Source organism: Drosophila hydei, unplaced genomic scaffold (genome assembly GCF_003285905.1).
Source record: "Drosophila hydei strain 15085-1641.00,03,60 unplaced genomic scaffold, DhydRS2 tig00000271-arrow-arrow-pilon, whole genome shotgun sequence".
Lineage (NCBI taxonomy): Eukaryota > Metazoa > Arthropoda > Insecta > Diptera > Drosophilidae > Drosophila > Drosophila hydei.
In genome coordinates, this window is record NW_022045701.1 from 403,158 (window position 1) to 424,879 (window position 21,722).

Consider the following 21,722-nt stretch of genomic DNA (forward strand, 5'->3'; position numbering starts at 1 on the left):
TTTCGTTAGTTATTGTGAGTACAAATAATTGTGGTGGTGTTCAGTTGTGTAATGATCTTTATTCGTCTGAGCAAGAGTTCTTATACCCTGGCTCATTCGTATTTCATCTCTTAGCCTACGTACATAATGTAATGAGTTCTGAGGTTGAGTGGAGCTTCAAGCGGGAGACATACTATGCTCTCCCTCTGTGTAGCTTTATATATATAGCTTGAATATATTTATATGCATATGGCATAAACATTAGGCAAGCGGCATAGACCTTAGGCAAAGTGCGTACGCGGCATCTCCCACGCTGCTGGTCAGACCACACTTAAGTGGCTGATCATATTCCATTTGTTTATCTTTGCGCTCGCCCTATTTTTATGCGTAGCGACAAATGTCACTATATGCGTATTTAGTATACACTATCATATCTTAGGCATTTGACGTATTTATATGTAGAACACTCTACATTGCTTCTGGTATTATTAATACGTTATTAAATATACTACAGTATGTTCATGCCTGACCATTCTGCGGGGGGCCAAATGTGACAGCTAGCAGTTGCTGCCTCTGGTTTCTCTTCTTAATCCGTTGCCTGCGTCTCCGTCTGTATAGCAACCCAATTCTTTGGGACGTCCAGGCCCATCGTTGTTGATGCGTTGATTACCTTGTTGGTTGAAAATGACAACGTCAATACGACTGGGCTCGTTAAAATGTGGGTCAGCTAGCTCGCAGCCCATCCAATCCTTATTGACATCCATGTCAATTTTCTTGCTCGGTAGAGCTCTGAAATTTTGGCATAACAAGTGCCTGCTTTTAAACCGGGGTTTGATTGTTAAGCAAAAACAATTTCTACATTTTGCGAAATTCCTTGAATTTCCACGTTCCGTTTAGTTCGGTGCAGTTTTAACTGTTGTGCAGCTTCTTCAGATATTATGGTATTTTGCGAGCCTCCATCTATAAGGGCCCTTAGCTGCTCGTATTTTCCAGACTTATTTTTAATCTGGATGAGCGCTGCCGCCAGCAACGTATCGTGCCCTTTATTTTCATTTAAACAGTTGCTGCTGACGGTCTCATTTTTATTTGCTTCCTCGTGAAGCAAATTGTTGTGTGCTTTGGTGCATTGATTGCAATTCCAATTCTTTATGAAATTTTTAACGCTATGGCTGTTAGACATTAGTAGCAAAGCGAGTTTTTGAACACAAACTCCTTGCGTTTTTTAACCGGCTCACCTCTAAATCTCTGACACCTGGTTTTCTCATGTTCAGTCAATTGGCAAAAACGGCATCTCTTGTAGCCCGCTGTCTTTGCTTCCACTGACGTATGGGCTGCGCTCATTTGCACTGAGTCTATTGAGTTATATAATTGCCCAATAAACTTCAGCACATTGTCTAAGGACTGTATTTCTTTAGCCTTCTTTAGAGAATCGTCGCAACAGAATTTGAGCGAATAGAACGTCAGCTTCTTTACCAAATTGACCCTTTTCTTTGATAATGAAAATGCCTTCTGTTGCTGTGTCCAAGAACTTGCGGATACTGCCTTCATCATTGTTCTTCAGCAGCTCCATGTCCACTAGCTGGTTGACGGCGTTAGCAAATATTTTGCGCTTATTTTCGTAGCGCTTGCATATTAGTTCCCAAGCCGAGTTGTAGTTAGCAGATGAGCCAATTAATAAATGGCCTACGACCATTTTGGCTTCTCCCTTAAGGCATGACTTCAGGTAATTCAGCTTCCTTGTGTCGCTGATATCTCTCCTGTTGTGAATTACCTCGGAGAATAACTCGAAGAACGAAGAAGAAGAAGTGAGGAAGATCCACTTTCGGTAGCTCTGGGACGTTTTCTTGTGTATTGTGCAAGTCAGCTACTCTTCTGTTTAGTTTTTTTGTGAGTATGCTGACATTGCATTCCAGCTCATCGATGTCGAAGGCAAATTTGTCGTATTTTGCCTCTAAATCCGTAAGCGTTGACTGGACTTTGTTCCACAGGAAAATCAACTTGTCTTTATAGTCAAGGATTTCTTCATGGCTGCTGAGCTCTAGCTTGGCATAAACTTCTTGCATGTGTTGCTTTACTTTTAGAGCTCGTTTGTCCACAAGGTCAACCAGCACATCCATTGAGCTCGAGCTTCTTTGGGAAAATATTATTTCCTGCTGCCTGTGTTGTGCCTTGAATGTCTTTGGTTGGATGGATGCTGTTTCGTCGGTGTCTATGGCGTGGTCGGCAACTTCGACTTTCATCAGAGACTCCTCGTAGTTCCTGATGTTTTCCATTACGCCATCATATATTTTTTCCTTAAAATATTGATGATCGATGACACCGATTTTGACCAGCATTAGATGATTGGCAGTAAACTCTTCTGCCAATTTATCAATGGCTGGTAACGCATCCTTGTTCGTGATGCTCTGCCGGATCTTGTCATAGATCTCTGATTGCTTTTTGAGCAACTCAAGATTTTTCGCCGACAGCATTTTGATTGTGTTTTTTCGTGTGAAAATTTGATCTTAATTTACCCTTTGGCTTGACCCGTTGGAGGTGTTTTTGTTTTGATCGCCTGGTTAATCGTGCTGTGCCTCAACTCACAGCTGCTGAATTCTGAGAGGTTGCTTGAGTGCCTCAGGCAATCTCTCGATTCGAACACCAATACCTCACCGTCTACGATCGGGATGTAATTGGCGTGCGAGAAGTAGGTAATCCTAGTGTTGGCTGCTGCTATGGTGATAAGCGGCGTGAGGGCAAACTAGTTAATCGTAAGGGGAGTACCTATTTAAAGTTGTCCTTGTGGACGACCATCCCCTTAATGAGAACAGACTTTTCAGAATAAGTTCTACAGTGCCACTGATTGGCCACTTGGCCATTTGATGAGCTATGAAGAGGGGGCGCGTTCACAACGTCAATGCTGTAGTTGTTTCTGAGCATAGAAGTTATGGTTTGAGAGCTTAAAGCGCCCTTATTATCGCAATATACTGTTCTGGTATTAAGAAAAATGTTTACAAGCTTTAATAAGGGACCTGTGATGTCGACAATCGTTCTAGACAGTATTGGTTGTAAAACTGCAAATTTTGAGAACTTGTAAACATATGTTAAGAACTGATTCCTATCGGTGGGAAAATGTCCCCTGTGTAGCTCGTGATTGGGGTTTCCCCGAACTCTTGTTTCATTACCTGTCATATTTGGCTTTGGTGCCGTTTGCAACCACTTCTTTGCATAAGCTGCTCATATTGGGAAAATAGTAGACGCGAAGGACTTGTTTAAAATTTTCCTGATCCGCTCTGTGCGCACGACAGTTGTGACAATTTCGAACTGCTCACTTTTATCGGTTATGTTCTGCACAACATTTTTACAGTGACGAAATTGAGTGGCTGGGAAGTGGGGAATTAGACATTGTTGAAAGCTTGCTAAGGTGGGTAGGTCGCAGTGAATAGCGTTTATGACTTCAGTGTTCACGACTTCTTTAAGAGCTTTTTAGATGCTGCTCTTGTCGGTGAAACTGATTAAGTGACGTATTTTGCTACGGAACAGCATTTGATTTAGTTCCTGAAGCCATTTAGTGGCTTATCAGTATCAGTGACTTATCAGTTTTAGTGTACGAGATATTATTGTGATAGGCCTACATTCTTAAGATAGTACTGCGTCAATGCCATCAGCTGAGACATCGGTGGTCAGGTAAAAAGGTTTTTAAAGTCTGGATACATGAGTATGGCATCTTCTGATGCCAAAATGTTGCGCAGACGTTCGAATGCGTTACGTTGAGTTTCATTAAACTCAACAAGGATTTTCTTTGACATATGTAAAATGAACTGAGTCATCATTTTGGGCGTACTCGTTGTTACTCTTGATCGCTTCAACTGCAGCCCTTGCCGCCTTTTCGTAATCTGCCTTACGCCAAAGAGCGTCTGCCTGAACTATATTATTAAGCCTTTGGTGTCTTCGGCCTGTTAAACGATCCGACGAATTTTTTCGTTTTGCAGCGTTTGAGTCGTTGGTTTGGTTTTTATTGTGTTTCTTGTGTAGCTTTGACCTGGTGGACGAATCAATTCCCATTGGCTGTGGGGCTTCCACTTGGTTGTCCTTGTTGGACTGATCTTGGGAATTGCCCTTTTTGTGATTGACAAAGTTTGGGTTCCTATCCCGGTTTTGGTCTTCTTTGCTAAACCTGCCTAGCTTGCCATGGGAACGACTCTTGCGGTTTTCAGCCACTTGAGCCCGCCCATCTACAGCCTTAGCGTAAGAATATGCGAATATGCTCCTTTCAATGGTTGCCTCCACCTCTCTGGCCAGAGCTAGGGCAGCTGACAAGTGTTTGGGTTGTGCTAGGTAAACCACAGCTCTAAGCGGTTTTTCGAGACCCGAAATGAAGGCATGCAGGGCGTCGGCTCTAACTTCAGTGTTGAGCAAATCGGCACGGTCTTGTTCGTGCGTCATTACAATCTTATTAGTCACCAGTGTCAGATTTTTCTCGACTTCGTCGTAGTACTATATCAAGCACATGTCTTCCTGCCTGACCATTTCTAAGCCTTGCCTCAGCAAACGCAAAGATGTTTTATCAGAGTCTGATCTTGTTTCTTATGATGGCAATAGCCTGGTAGTACGCACTGCTGCCGTCATAGCTCGTAAGCATATAAAGCCTATTGACTCCATACTACATACTGATCTTGAGCACCAGCGAGCTCTGGCACAGTCTTGATTATGTCCAGAGGAATATCGCACCTTAAATCAGGACTAACAAATATTTGTATTATTTGGGATTGCAACTGGGATAGTTGCTGCGCCCAATGCCTGTCTGACGGCATTGTCAAAGAGTGATTGGATCTGACTGGGGTTCATTGCGTCAGTTGCTAACGGCTGATTTATTATGTAGCTATCTTGTTCCGCTTGTCAGCTATCATCCTCACACTCACATTCGATTTTTACGTCCTTATAAACACCTGCCCAACTCATTGGCTATTAGTTGACACTACACGAATATACTTTCGCTGATTATCAATGACCGGCAGTTTCATGAGCTTGCAAATTTGGGTCGTGTAAGAGAATAGAATATTTCCGTAATACGACGCAACTATTGCGTGGCGACTGAATTGATTCCTAGTATTTTTGGGTTATGACGAAGAATTCACTTTTCGAACTTACATGCTCAAATTGCCAATAGGTTCGTGTTGTGGTTGGGCGCCAATTAATCTACTCTAACTCGCCCTCAACGTAACTCCCTTCACGACTATTTTCGGAGCTTTATTTATTGAGACTACTTATGTCGTGGCGTATTTACTTTCAACTAAAAACAAAAAGCGCATCATAGCATATCTGTACCCTTAATTGTCAATGCATCGCGCTACATTTCTTGGAACGCAGCGTAATACTTGATACCGCTATTTGCCGTTCTCAAAACTACATTTTGGCGTATCAGCAGTGTTTAAGCAAAGCTACTTAGTTGCTAGGTTAGTACAATGTGTGTGGTCTTACTTATTGTTAACTTGTATAAAAGAAAACGTTTGGCGCCGCTTTGTTTAATAACATCGGTTTTACTTAATGGATTTTAATGGAATGTTCAGTATATGATCAACACATTCTATTGGACATTAGTAAAATTGCATACTCTTTCCAACTGAATTTAAATTAAAAAAATGTTGGAGCCGGTATCAAAATATAACAAAAATCAAAATTGTATAAAATAGACATACTAAATATAAAATATTGAGATTCGAGTTTTTAAGCCATACGAGATATAATTTTATAACTGCATTTGGACCATGTTTTAATCGATAACAATAAAACGGGAACAGTTATCAAATATTTGAGATAAACTTGTCTCTTATCGATGTTGAAATCGACAGACGTACTCGATTTGTAATCCTGATCAAGACTATATAATCTTTATGGAGTTGCCACCCCTCCTTCTGACTGTTACATACATATGCACAAAACCTGATTTCCCATTTTCCACACAGTATACAGTATACCACAGTATACAAAATGTTGAAAAAAACTGTAACAGGTAAGAAAACATAAGGACTCGACGAAGTTACCTTGAACACAACAACCTGTAAAGAGCTGATATTTAAAACATTTTATACAAAACCTGATTTCCCATTTTCAATGAGACCACAGTATACAAAATGTTGAAAAAAACTTTAACAGGTAAGAAAACATAAGGACTTGACGAAGTTACCCTGAACACAACAACCTGTAAAGAGCTGAAATTTAAAACATTTTATGCTTATTTTATATATACATTAAAGCAACATCTGCATACCCACATAGACTCGCTCGCATTAGCATGAGCTCTGCTTGCTATGAAGTTTACACAGCAACTGACCGACTGAGGTCGTTGTCTTGATACAATATATATATACTTTATAGGGCCTGCAACGCGTTACGCAAAACCTTAAATTCCCATTTTCAATGGGTTTACATGATATACTTGTAAGCAACTTAAAAATAACAAGTGTTAAAGAAAATAATTATCTTTTTTTTCTTGCAAAATTGTTTTTTTTTTATATATTTATATATACATATACTTTTCCATAATAGCATTTAAACATTCACACTATCCCTTGAATTTAAATAACAACATCTTAATTTCTAAGCAAATGCTAACGAGAAAACGTAGGAGGTTTTTCACGACTTACTACTAGCATCCCTGTTACTAAACCTGGCCTCAAGGACTCATCGAGGAATAGTAGGAAATTTACTCAAACATGACATTGCCAGAACTGGGACTGAATGTGAGCAGGAATCATGAGACTGATAAGAGAGTTTGCAGGAAATAAAATATTGTGCAGTTTTTGGCTCAAAAACGAAATATCAATAAATGTCAGAATATCAGGCATTCTCTGATTTTAAAACAAATAAATCAATTAATTCTTCAGATTACTCACAGAGAAATCGCTTTAGATGCCATTGTACGCGTACCTAATGGCGATGTAAGGTTTAGTAGAAAACCAGGGAAAACAGGAACATTTTTGCTTCGAAATTCAAGCAGCAACCTCCGGCTCTACCACCTGGAGCGAATGCTCAGACAACAGGCAACGAAACCACTCTGACATGGTTCGACTGAAGGTTATTATCATATATTTAGAGTCATTTAAAGTAGTTAGCCACACAACAAAGTTTCAAGGAATTAAGATCATAATGTCATAGTTTTGTGTCATCTGCATTCATAAATATCTTAATATGAGAAATATAGTCAGGAATGTCGTTTTAAAAATTATAAATAGTAACGGTACCAAAAACTACCGTGTATTTATATGCCATGGTGTACTGGATCACATATTTTACTGAACTCAGTGTATGACATCAGTTAACATTATATTATAATTAAAAACTGACGATGACTAGAGAAGTTAAATTTGATATCCACTAAGTTATATAGAAGTTATTAAACCAAACGTTCGACCAATTTGCGGAAGCACATATCAAGCAGCGCCAAATGCACACATTTTTCCTATATATGTGCACTTAAACAATTAAATGCATGCATTAATATCTATTCGAAGACTCGGAATTTTGTATTGATTTTGAATTGTCAGTTGCTATTTTATCTTAGATCTGCGAATTCGCACTTATTCAGTACAGTGGTGGTGTTTGTAAAGGTGGTGCGCGTTATCAACGCCAGGCAGCGTGAGTCTATTCTTGTTTTGTTTTTAATATAAAATGGCGTTGTTGATAGTTTATGCGCGTAAGAGATGTTGGTACAAACTACGGGAAAAATTTAAAACGCAGATATTAAAAACGACATTGATCTCCCAGTGGCGCTCCTCCAAATAGAGTTTTCGTCTTTGTAGATCTTGCATTGTTAATGCAGGTATAAGTTCCAAATTTCAAGTCTCTTGCACCTTAAATAAAAGCGTTTCTAAAAAACCCGATATATAACTTAATGACTTGAAACAATCATAAAAGAATACAGGAAAACTATATATATATATATATACCATCGACTAGAGATAATTACGTGACAATTCAGCAAAAATCTCAAAAATCTCAAAAATACATAAAACTGCAGTGCTCTATAAAAAACTCAATTATTCATACAAATTTAATAAACTCAGGGTCCCCCCTCGTTTATTTGTTTTACTTTTTTCGTTCTAAATAATATTTTACCTCTTATTAATTATAATTTTCTTTAAAATTCTCTCAATTTATAATGCAAGGTCAAATGTGTTGTCCGTTTACTTTAGAGTTACAATATGCTGACAGTTACGCCGCCTTTAATTTACTATACATGTTAAATTTTACGGGTTTCTCATTGTTTTTGCTTAATGATTGTTTGTCCAAGTTTAACGCATGGACAAGACCAAATCTTATTATTATAAGTATAGCCATTTAAAATAGAAAAAAAAAAAAATAATCGAGATGGCAAAACAATTTTAAATAGTTCCATCTACAATCACATCAATTCTAGACAAAACAAAATTTTTTGAAAAGGGAGAAGCTGAATATTCTTTCTATCGTCGAAAAGTTTGAAGCTTTCTTAACTCCTATTTTTTCCTGTCTCGTTAAATGAAAATCTTGATAAGCCGTACAGCCGTGTAATTCGTACAAATAACGAATTAATTCCATCTATACATACATATAACTCCGGGCAGTAGCGGGGATTATAGAGGCGATACGTGTAGTCGTAGTGTAGTGGGGACTAGGGATCGATTCGTGGCGATAGCGAATTTCATAATTAATAAGAAATTTAAATAAAAACAAAAAACTGTAAGACTCACGAAGCGACGATGAGGTTAGTAAACTCGTTGTACGCTCACAAGGAAGTGGGTATGTAAACAGACTAAAGCTTTCTTATTTGTTTTTGATCATGATTACTAATCCCTTGTTAACGGTAACGGTATAAAGGTTTTTGTACACCGATGTAATTTTCTCCTCCACTTTTGCATAAGGTAGTAAGGAATTACGCCTCCTGTTTTGACTTAATATCACAACACTGACCATAACATTGCATAGAGTTGGAATTTTTCTTAATCAGGAAAAGCTTTATCATCTACACTTTACAAACTTGAATTTCGACACATTAAGCGCCACAAAAAATGTCAATGTTTTATAATTACGACCATTGGGAATTAGAGGTGGAGAACAATCGATGGCACTATCGGCACTATCGAACCACGCTCGATAGTAGCGGACACTTTCGATGATGCCATCGATAGAGGGCGTCTCTATTAAAAGCCGTCCGAAGAATCTGAAAGGGCATTCAGCAAGGCGGGCCACATTATTTCGGAGAGGCGGACACGACTTAAAGAAGAAAATTTAAACATTCTTTTGTTTCTGAATCGTAACTTTTGGTTAAAATAAAGCACAATTTTCTTATATATGTCGGGCAATACTATAGATGGTTACGATGGTTCAAAAAAACAATCGTTGAATATCGATGGTGCCCACTAAAATAATAAGTATTAAATAATTTTATTGCTCGAATTCCAAAATTTGATATTCTTTTAGTTATTTAGATATGCTGTATTTGTTCCGTTGCTGTATTTAGACAATGAAATGGACATGTATTGTTCAGGTGATTTTCACAAGTTCCAATGTTCGTATTTTTGCGTACTAAAAATGTTTGTAGTAGATATTCTATGTGTCCTTTTGTTAGCGATACGGAATATTATAATATTTGCATACAATAATATTTAAAGATGCTTAATAGTTATTTAAACTGAGGTGGAACATACCCACCGAACTGTGTGGTCTTCGACCTTAAAGAATGGCAAATACAAATTTTGTTAAATAAGCAATCCAAAAAGTTATCAAAAAATTTTAAATCTATAAATACTTTGAAAATGGATGAAAGTAACTGATAACATAATTTATTATATATCAAGAAAGTGTGGGCTTCTAGTAGTTTTCGAAAATTTACTCTCGTTATTTAAAGTCACCTAGTAACAATAAATTAGAATGTCCACAAAAAAACGTTAGAGTGCTTTATTCGAAAAGACTGGATTAAAAGATACCCTGCGAAGATCAGATATTCCAATCATTTTACGTTTATTTGATATCTATTTATGTTACACAAACACTAGGACGCACAAAAAGGAGCCCTGCCTACAACCCAGTTTGCACAACGTCGATACTTTCCAAAGCACAAGCCAATAGATTTTTAAATACGTTTGCGAATTTGGGTGAAGAAAAGGAGGATCCAAAATCGAACATTTATTCAAGCTAACAAAGCCAGCAAAAGACGAAGCCAAATGATCGATTTGTATCGATTATAAGAGAATGAGATGAATTAACGAAACAAATAATAAAGCCGTACTGCGTATGGTACACATGAGTATAAATTATGGATAATATAAGTGTATGTCATTAACTTCGAAAATTTATCACCGATTTGTGTACATCGTGCAAGGGTTCTTATAAAACTGACCTAAACATAATTCCCTTAACATAACCTAAGCTATCGACTTCGGCAGCGATGCCGACGGCGTTCCCAATAGAATACTGACCACGCGCCTCGTGACATTCCTCAGTTTGATAGCAGGTTTCCCATGATTGCGTTCCTTTCTCGAAGTTATGCTCGTCGATGAATTTTTGACGCTAGTCCCAAACAAATGAGGACGATAGCCAAAGTATTACCACAGCTCCATATGGGCTCGTGCAAGAGTGGAAACTAAGGTGTTCTCGGTGCTGCGTGACGTTAACTTGGGAGACTGCTGAAACCACTGGTTTTCTTCTAAGTACGCCGTAGTTGTTTATGTACTGCGTTTTGTTCACGATGGTTTTATCGTCGTTGCTGAACCTGCGTAGCTTGTTATGATCACAGTTGCGTCATTGATGATAATGGCACCGTCGTCTATCACCATTACTTCCTCCTGATGTCCGGGTCGAGTTTTGCATTGTACCAGCGTACCAGCCACTAGTTGTTGAGCGCAGCTTGCTCAAGTCAGCTTCTTGCCCACCGTCGCTTCACATTCTGCAACGATGATGGTTTCCTCGAAGTCGAAAATTCTGCCGGAATGTCGTACGGGAAAAACATGGATTTTTTACATACTAGCTTAGGTATAGGGTACTTAATTAGGAAATACAAAATATCGTTACTTTGAGAAGTTTTAATATTGGCTACTTCTAATACGTTAGTTATGCTAATATTTGTAAACTGCTTAAATGCCATCTCTTAAACATCGATATTATTTAGCATCGCAGGACTGATCAAGTTGACTTTCGAAAGGGTTATAGCAAAAATTAAATTTTGTAAGTCTGATGTGATAACTCTGTTTTTAGCCAGAACAGTTTCATATAAGTGGTTGGTGTCGGTTTGGTCCGTTTTACTTATTGAATTAAGCAACATGGTCAGTTCGTTGAGTCGAGATTGAAATTTTGAGTTTAGTTCTATTTGTTCATTTTCGGAGTTTACTAATTGATTTTGTCTAAACTTAATCTGTTCCCAGTCATCATCAAAGTCAGGAGTCCCAGCTATCACCTTAAGGGCTGTTTCCAACAGGTTTATTTGAAGCGTTTTAATTAGCTTCTCAGTTAACAAGTGCCCCTCGGGAACAGAGGTATAACTTACTGAGTACCCTTTGGAATAGTTGGACGACGTAAGCAGACCAAAAGCATTGAGCTGATTAGGCAAATGTCAGTTCAACACCCGAGAGTATCAGGCCATTGGCGGTAATCTGATATCTTGCACATGCCGCAAGATCAACATTATCGCTGGAGTCAAGTCGGCTTGCCGACTGCTATTTTGTATCTTTTAAGTTCTTATATTTTGTAATAATTTTGCTTCGCTTGTGCCTTAGCTCGCTGGCGGCACCAAGTCAGTTCAGTTTAAGACGTTTAGAAATAAAGTTACTTGCTCCGGCATTCAGCCGTTAAATATTGTTGTTTTTAATTATTCATATTGCTAAGCCACAAGGCTAGTAATCAAAGAGAGGAAGTCAACTGTCCAACGTAATCTTCATAAACAACAATCTAATCACAACACAGCCTGGACAAGAAGCTGACGCAACTGGATCCCAGCTGTAACTTCGCGGGAGCGGAATCAATCAATTTTAATAATTTCTTTATATGTCTGAGGTCTGTGATCAGTACGTCCCTTACATGTTGTTGTTTGAATAAGTCTATCATCTGTCATCTGAAATTGTTCAACTTGACCGTTCGAGACACTGTGGGAAGGAGGTGCATTTGCAATTTGAATATTAAACTTTGACAAAATGACTTAACTGTTTCTGAATTTAGAGACCATTCTTTATAGCAAAAAATTGTATGAACGTTGGGAAAGAGATTTACAAGTTTTAGAAGTAGGGTTTTTATATCAACGATAGCTCTTGAGCAAATTAGCTGGGTCCCGGCGAATTTGGAGAATTTATCGACACATGTAAAAAAGTATTTTTGGTCTGTGAAAAACACATCGACATATTAACGCTCTCCTACAAAGGTGGGAATGGGTGTTTTGCATAACATCTGTTTTTTTGGATGTCGTTTATATTTGGCACTAGAGCATGTATTATAATTTGCAACATCTTCTGCTGCAAGTTTTGTCATGTTAGGAAAAAATTAGTCGCACATTATTTGCTTAACATTTTCCTGTGCCACTCGGTGAGCTCTCTCGTGTTCACGTACCACAATTTCTTTTTGGTCAATTTTGTCGGTAATATCCGCCACTAGATACTTAAAGTATCGAAAAGTAGTTGACGGAAAAAGTTCAATCAGGCAGTGTTGAATAAAGGCAAGAATTGGCAACTCGCAGGTAATTCCACTGACAACTCCTGTGTTTACTACAGAAGAGTGCCACGGTCCTATGACGTGTCTTGTTTCGTTCTGAAACAATAAGAACGTTTTTAAGGAAGGGGAATCATATTGTTCGATTATTATCTGATTCCTAAAGCAGTTTACTGGTTTGTCGGTCTCGATAGTGTAGGTAAGGGATTCTTCGCTATGGATTGTAGCGAGGTCCGAACACTGAGACTCCGAGTCCAAAGCATTCACGTTTTGTCGTGACAATGCATCTGCTACGTAATTCTCCTTGCCAGGTTTGTACGGGAGTTTGGCGCTTTATTTTGGCGTTTGTATTGCGATCAGATACCGCAAAGGTCAAAGGCTGATGATCAGTAAATATGTTTAGGTCTCTAACTCTGTACAGATAATTCCGGAGATTCTTGAGTGCCCAAACTATTGCCAGTAGTTCTCGCTCGTTTGTAGCGAAATCTGTCTCTTTATCCCGCAATGTTCTTGAAATCATTGTAATCGGGCGACCTTCTTGTGAAAGAACGACGCCAAGGCCATGTGCCGAGGCGTCAGTTGTTAGATCAAAACTCTTTTTGAAATCCGGGTATCTTAACAGACATGAGAATGTTTTTCAGTCTATCGAAAGTTTGCAGCTATTTAGCTGTTAAGTCAATTTTGACCTTTCTTGACTGATTAGCGCATACCTTCCCCTTATCTCTTTTCAAGAGTTCGGTTAACGGTTTTGCTATCGCGGCGTAATTCCTTATGAAACACCGGTAATAACTGGATAACCCTAGGAACGACCTAAGATCAAACAAGGTTGAAGGTGGCTTGAAGTTTGAAATTGCTTGTACTTTCTCGATGGTGTTTTAACACCGCCTCTATTTACGACAAAACCCAAATATTTCACAGTTTTCTTAAAAAACTTGGACTTTTCTTGGGATACTCTCATGCCAGCTTCGTAAAGGCTTTTTAGACCCAGTCAATGTGTTTGACGTGATCCTCTTTATTTTCAGAGAAAATTATTACGTCGTCAACGTAGACGTCACAAGTTTTCCCTATTTGTTCTCTCAATACATTGTCTGTGGCCCTTTTGAGAATTTGCTGAACTTCCGAATTTACGAAGTCGGCTACACCCATTGGGTAAGGGTATAATTTGGAGTAAACTGGCTCGTTATCCGTTATTCTCTTCCAAGGACCGATAATCATTATCGTAAGTTTCTTATTCTTGAGCAGAGTAGATGACGTTTTGTCGACTCTGAGTGGAGTTTGTTTTTTTGTTGATATTGGCTGGTTGTCGGAAACGCGACATTGATGGATCAATGTCCATGGGTTCTGGTGCCTAATATTTCTCTCGAGTCTGGAACCGTTGCCTAAAGGATTTCTGCTGGGGGCTTGTTTGAAATTGTGGTTGGCCACTTACCGTGTTGTTATTGTTATTTTGTGAATAATTTCCCTGCTTTGTGTTGCTATCGCTATTCTGGTAATACGGATGTCGTTGCGAAAATGATTTTTGTGTTTTTTCGTCGTTTGCTTTTGCGAAACTTGCAGCGAACTGCGAATATTCATTGCAAACCTCAGCTTCCTGAGCTAGCGCTAAAGCTGTGGGTAAATCTTCAGGTTGGGCAGGAAAAACTACAGCTTTAAAAGACTTTTCCAAACCAGCAACGAAGGAGTGAAGAGCATCTTTCCTGAATTGTTTATTTAAAGTGACTGCTGCCGCATTGTCATGGGTCATGTTCGTTTTATTGGTGAGAAGAGTCAATGTCTTCTCAACCTCATCGTAGTATTCCAACAGAGTAAGTTTGCCTTGTCTGAGCGTACCAAGTTTTTGTAGAATAACGTGTACGGGTGTCTAATCCGCGTACGTAAAATCGATTCTAGCTATAATAGTTCTGAAATTTAAGACAGTGTTGCACTAGCTGCGCCTCTGATCTTATTTTTGATAATACAGACAGCGTGATAGTGTTTTGAACTATCGATATAAGGTTCATAAATTTCATAAGCAGATGTTGCTGCTTCTCGCCAGGCAACGTATTCACTTTGTTTGCCGTCGAATTCCGGCAAGGATTTGACCAAATCTAAAGATTCGTCGCATTTAATTTCTGGGTTAACTTTCACCCTTTGATATTCTATAATATTCTTTTTTTTTATTTGAGATTGTATTGCCTTTATCTTACAGTCAAAATCGCTTTGCATTTGCCTTATTACTGTTTGGAATCTTTGTTCCTGCTCCTCAAGGGCTAACCTTATATTTGCCTCCATAATATTGATCACCTCTTGTGTCGTCATGTTTTTTTTTTAGTAAATTGGCTAATTCTTCGTTACTGTCACAGCGCTGTTCGTTACCTAAACTTCTCGACATAAATTATGTAACTGTCTAGTTTTCTGTCTTAGTTTTTCACAACAAAATGATAAAATTTATTAACCATAGATTCCTGTTCACTTGATCAGTGCACAACTTACTTATTTTATTTTTCAAGAGAAACACTTAAGCAATTTACCTACGTGAGTTTCATTTTTGTTCTGCTTATGGCCTTAGAGGTCGAATATAAGACGCAGCGACGATGATCCAAGGGCGAGAGGGGCAGTTGGAGAAGCGAAGCGGCTGGAGCGACGTAGTTGCTGATAATTAGTTTTAATCTCTTTGGATTCAATTCGCATCGAAACTTAACTCGCGGTGTGGTGGGCGTGTGTTACGGAGTTTTTTTTTTATTTGCCTTTGACACGCGGCGAAGGCGGGAGTGTTTTAATTTTTGACGAAACTATACTCGCGGTGTTAACAGGAGTTGTTACGGAGTTTTATTAAGCCGTTGGGCGCCAATTATGCAAAATATAAATGTATTTCATTAACTTCGAAAACTTATGTAAAAACTAACTTAAACATAATTATCTAATCATAACCTAAGCTATCGACTTCGGCAGCGATGCCGACGGCGTTCCCAATAGAATACTGACCACGCGCTTCGTGACATTCCTCACTGGCTCGTCACGGTGCATCAGCTTACATTCGCGTCAGTGACTTCTGTGCGACTTTGTTGCACACGCATCCGGTTGGCCTGATTAGCCTTCGTTGTGTTAACTTATACTTTTCAAATTTCAATTCTTTCGTCATTCTGACCCAGAATATATATAATTTATGGGGTATGAAACGCTTCTTTTTGCGTATAACATACATTTCTAGAAACCATTATACCTTTATTTCCCATTTTTTATTTAGGGTGTACTGCATATATATATATTCGCCGTGATTCGAACCATTTTATATACCAGGCTGCGCATGGTGTTCGGGAATTGAAACTTAAAACTTCAAGTCTCTAGCTTTAGTTGAAACATCTTAAGTTGAAACACATGAATTAACTAACTTGAAGTGTTTTACGACCAAAAAGTGTACAAGACTTCAAAACTTACATTGTTGATGCTTCATTGAATTCTATCATTTGAAATTTGATCACGTTACGAAATACTGATATTACGAAAAATATAAGCATAAGACCTTGGAGCCTTCTGGCTAATATACACCGTATTAAAAATGCAGCAGCACTAGTGACGTAGATAACCTCGAAATACGCTATCAATTCACTGCTTATTAGAAAGCAATGCACGAAGAAAAAAAGAACAGAATTTAACTAGACCAATACCGTGACAGCATTCCAGAAAAAAGAACTGTCGAATGCTATCTTGCACAGCAACGAAAACCAATGGAAATAGCTTTAAAAACAAATCGATATGATATGAAGAACTTAATGCAGCACCAAATGTTAATGACTCACTGGATGACGTAGTAAGAACAATAATTGCAACACACATCCATAATGGAGGACACATCCCATGGAGAGTGTACCTTCTAGAAATAGACTGAAAAATATGACAGATTTAGTAGAAAACACTAAATATTCAGATCCAATTTACCACGCCAATAGTTTACGTCGACATATTATTTATTGATTTATTTGTAGAATCGTAAATCCAGTCTTAATCGATTTGGAATACTCTTAGCGCTCGTAGATAAATTCACTATATATTTTGATCTTGGGATGTCAACACAAGTTCTATTTCAAATTTAATCGATTTTTAGAACTTTAACTAGTTGTTTTTCCGACAAACCAGATGTATTTCCCAATTTGCCAAGCCCCCAGTTGACGCATCGGGACAAGCTTAACACAATCATACAAGCGTACCCACAAGAATATATTGCAGTTTCAAGTCCCTAGCTTCAATAGGATCGACATAATCTGCGTACATAATACTGACGGACGTACAGCATTATATAAACAAAATATTATATGCCTAGTATATACATTTTCACAAAACCATTATAACCTAATTTCAAATTTTTTAATTAGGGTATACAAATGTATTTCAGTTTCTCGCCTCTCCCAGCGCTGTCATTTTGTATACCAGGCTGCACATGGTGCACAGTAATTGAAATTTTAAATTTCAAGACTAACATTAATGGATTACGACAGTTTATTACTATTTCACTATTATTTTATTTATCGTGCAAAAACATCTCAGCTTGAAACATATGAACTAACTAACATGAAATTTTTACGACCAAACATGCTAAGACTTCAAAAGACATTGGTGATGATTACTTGATTTCTGTCACTTGATGAGAGTACTGAGGCGAGTATCCTCATTTGAAATTTGATCACGTTACCAACGAAATAAACAGATATTACGAAAACCATAAGCATAATACCATGGATCTTTATGACTACTATACATCGTATTAAAAATGCAGCCGCTCTATTGACGTAGATAACCTTGAAATACACTATCGATTTAGTGGTTACCTGAGAGCAATACAAGCAGAACACAAAAACGGAATTTGTCTAGAGCACGAGACGAATACTGTGGCACCATCCAGAAAAAGGAGTTGTCGAATGATATATTGCACAGCAACGAAAACCAAGGGAAATGACTTTGAAAACATATCGAATTGATATAAGGAACTTAGGCCAGCGCCAAAGGTAGAGGATGACACAATGGATGACGTAGTGAGAACAGTTCATGAGAACACATTCATGACGGAGAAGTGTACACATAAAAAGCGTACCTTCTAGAAACAGAGTGAAAATATGACAGATTTTGTACAAAACACTAAATATTCAGATCCAATTTGCCACGCCAATAGTTTACGTCGACATATTATTTATTGATTGATTTGTATAGATTCGTAACTCCCATGTCAAATTTGTTAACTCTAAATCATTGGAAAATTCAACTTTACCAGCTGTTACCAGCCGTCTACGCACTCAACCACTTGTAGAGATTGCAATAGGAATAGATCAAATTGCATGCTTAGATTCTAAAATTAGACATACGAGCGCTGACCCTTACACAGTCAGCACTTGATAAACTAGATTTAAGAGATGAAATACGCTTGAGTCTGGGAATAAGAACTCTAGCTCAGACGAGCACAGACGAGTACGAGTACAGACTACAGTCAAGTGTATTCACCCCTAGCGCTCGTATATTTGATCTTCTGATGTCAACACGAGTTTTATTTCAAATTTTAATTCTCAAGCATTTCAACTTGTGGTGTTTCTGACAGTGTATTTCACAATTTTCCAACAAAGGTACCCACGAGTAGCATCGAAATGGTATGCGTCCATACGAACAGATGATGTATTTATGATGTATTTAAAGTTTCTAAATTCAAAAAAAAAAAAAAAATTTTTGTGAAAAATTGAAGAAAGTGATAATATTATATTTTTTACTAGGACTGAAATATTTTTGAAAGCAGTAAGAGTAAGAAAAACAAAGGCGTGCCTTGAGAATCGGGATCTTGAGAAAATATAAAGTTGTATTGGAAATCCCGTTCAAATTCATGTTTGAAATTGGTAAATAATTTCCATGTATTCTAGTATGGTTAATAGTAGAATAATATAAAATAAAGGTTAAGTAATTTATTACTTATGATACTGAAAATAAAAAGTGATCAAACAATTTTTGTACCAAAATGCATCAATATTATAAACTTACTGTACTCGTTGCTGACCGCCTGTGACATGGCTTCACTTAGAAGGTTGTATGAGCTTCTATGATGTTGTTGATCGCTGTGTGGAACATTTTCTCCACTTCCCGTATTAGACAGTGAAGTAACGTCATGCATAATGTGCAATGGTCCAGAAGGTGCTGGAGTTGTTGCCATAGGCATGGGAGATGTTCTTATGTGCATGCTGAGTAATTTTCCGTTTGCTTCCTGCTGTTGATAATGTGTATTGTAACGATTTGAAGTTGCATCGTCTTCTACAGAACTTCCGGTTATAATGCATTCCAGACAAACGGTATTGAATAAGTAGTATAAAAGAAGAAGTAAGTAGCTCCAAATACATTTATCGCGCATATTAAAGAGCGTATATATTTTTCAAGTATTTAGTAGCGTATAATAGAACGACACTTTGAAGTCAGTTTATTCACATTTATTTTGTTATCTTTATCTTCGATGACAAACGCGTTTGGGTAGATTTCTGTGTTTTAAAAACAGTAATTAAAATGGGTTTTATTGTTAAATATACGAAAATTAATTGTTTGCAAATAATGGTAAAAATATTAAGCAGTTGGTTGCACTTGTAACACCTTAGTAGGTAGTTGATTATGTTTAGTGCACAGATTTAATCAATGACTAAACTATTTTATAAAGAATTCTCGAGTACATAATATTACATATACTCTTTACTTATAACTCTAAGCTTATTTAAAATGGACACAAAAATTAATAAAAAATATCTTTATTCACTATCAACTTAAAATGTATGATATTCACATAGAAATATTTCACTTTGCGGATTGGATACAGGCACCTAATCCTAAAATATTTACAAAAATTGAAGGTCAAATACAGATAATCTTCAACAGAATTATCACAATAGAACAATTTACTCTAATAAGTTCCTACCGTTACATAACACTAAAATCTTAAAGACAAGAAAGAACGTTGTAATCAAACGATCTGTGTTTTTAAATACATCTCAACTAATGCTACTAACGCATAGAAACAAAAAACAATTAAATTGTAATTTCGACTCTTTGAGAAGAAAAAAATGGAGGACTTTAAATGTATGTGCACAAGTTAACGAGTACAACAATTTAACAAAATCTTACTGTCAATCTAAACATGCGCGCATAGTGTGGTCAAAGTCGGTAACTCGATCCCTTGTCCGTAGGCAAGAGCAGCGTTATCGCACTATAATCTTCATAAGAAGATCACTTCTATCACAACTCGGACTACGAGCATACAATATTTCATCGTACATCGCATACTGCGCGAAGCTCATTATTATTGGCGCTCAACTAATATAATAATATAAAAGATTTCCACGTCCAACACCGAAGGAAAAATTAGAGTGGCTTGTTCTACTCATCAGTTCATTGTAACGGCAAGTGTTGTTTTTGCGAGACATTTATTTAATTTGCCAAGAATTACATAGACTATCGCGATTTACGAGATGGCGAAGTGTTGCTAGCCAGTTTTTTTTTTACTTTTTGCCAACAAGCTGATAACCTTCTCAGCTTTTAGGGAAATTAAAAGGGAATTAGATACTGAAGAAGAGTGGGAATCATACTCGGATTTAAATCATGTTAATAGTGACGTGAACACTATGGACGCAAATCAGCTGCAGGCTTTAATCAACGCTGTGCCAAAAGCTTTACAGCACCAAAAATTCAGCTCTTTCAAGATATGATGAGTGGAGAGAGGCAGAACAACAATCGTACAAGCTTTTCAGCCCGTACGACGGTAGCTATTTCCATTATCAGGCGGTAGTGAGACTGGGAAACAAAATTGGGGTGGCAGTAAAGTCGCTATTGGTGTCTTATCAGACACCACTGCCATGCTAGCTTTATTAGACGACGTATACGTGGATGCAACACCTCTATGGATCCTAAGATGGGGCCTAGAGACAGTTAAGCAAAACAATGACTCGCTAATAGAGTTCTATGATAGAATCCAGCCAAAAAACATCCTTTTTTAGGACGAATGCAAGAAAAGAATGCCTTTTATAAGAAACAGGGACAACATCACGGCAATGCAATGGTACACAGAAGAACTAAAGCCATGCCAAGACGCCAGAGTCCATGGACGTTGACCTTTAAGTGTCAAAGGTCAGGCAGCAGATAGATTCATTCGAAAGAATCGCAGCTCAGAGCTGCCAGCGGGTGAAGAATACTGTGCAAGGGGTGCTTTTTCATGAGGGTGAATGCAATAATGTAGCTCAAGAACTAAGTGTTGGGATGGAAGACGAACGTGAGTCTCAGTATGATAGCCCGTTACATTTTTTAGGGAACGCTCCCGCCTATTCCTCGACCGACTGTTGGCTAACTAAAGTTCCTTATCGACACGAGCGTGGCAAAGAATTACATCAAATGAACGCACTGTCCTATAAATCTAAATGCCAAACATACCAACATGATAGTCTCAAGAGAAAACTCTTTTCGAGCTAATAATTGGTGCAGTTCTATCGCAAGATAATAGAGAGACCAAAGATGCAACCCACGAAAGAGAACTATTGGCTGAAGTTTGGGTCCTGGACAAGTACAACATTACCTGTGCGGCGTAAGGGACAATTATTATACACAGACCATACACCACTAACCTTTTTGGTTTCGGACAATAATCCAAATGACAAGGTAAAGAAGTGGAAGTGATTTCCGATCAAATCGTTCTGGCGGAAGCAGCTTTCCCTCTACGACGCAACTTCACACCATTTGGCAAAAAAAGCCGCCATGTGACCACATTTACAAAAAAAATGATTGTGGGAGTGCGACCTGCCCACGCTTGCATTTATCCAACATGAGCTGGAGAAAACCTTTCCAGCAACAAAGTTTTAGTACTGCAAACAGAGAGTTATGGACGTCACAGACAAAACAGAACGAAGTTAGATAGTACAAACAAAACACAATCATGCCGACTGAGCTGTACAAGAAAACGTTAAATAGATTTTAGAGGAATATTACTTTCCAAAAATTACCAAATTGGTCAAAGAGATAGTTGCAAATTGCAAAACCTGTACTAAGGCAAAATAAAACAGACATCCAAAAATCCAAGGCCTTGGTGAAACCCCAATTCTGTGGTATTC

The 21,722-nt window shown here is 37.9% G+C and overlaps 1 protein-coding gene across 2 annotated transcripts in view; it reads right to left on the reverse strand.

Annotated features, from left to right (window-relative positions):
• The window catches only part of LOC111597164 (stromal interaction molecule homolog), a 135,006-nt gene that overhangs the window by 40,398 nt on the left and 72,886 nt on the right, over positions 1-21,722 (reverse strand). For both annotated transcript variants that reach the window (XM_030223747.1, XM_030223748.1), the window contains one exon: positions 18,628-19,115. In XM_030223747.1, coding sequence (XP_030079607.1) covers positions 18,628-18,991 — 364 coding nt within the window. In that variant the 5' untranslated portion in view covers positions 18,992-19,115. Of the gene's footprint in view, positions 1-18,627; positions 19,116-21,722 lie in introns of those variants that run through there.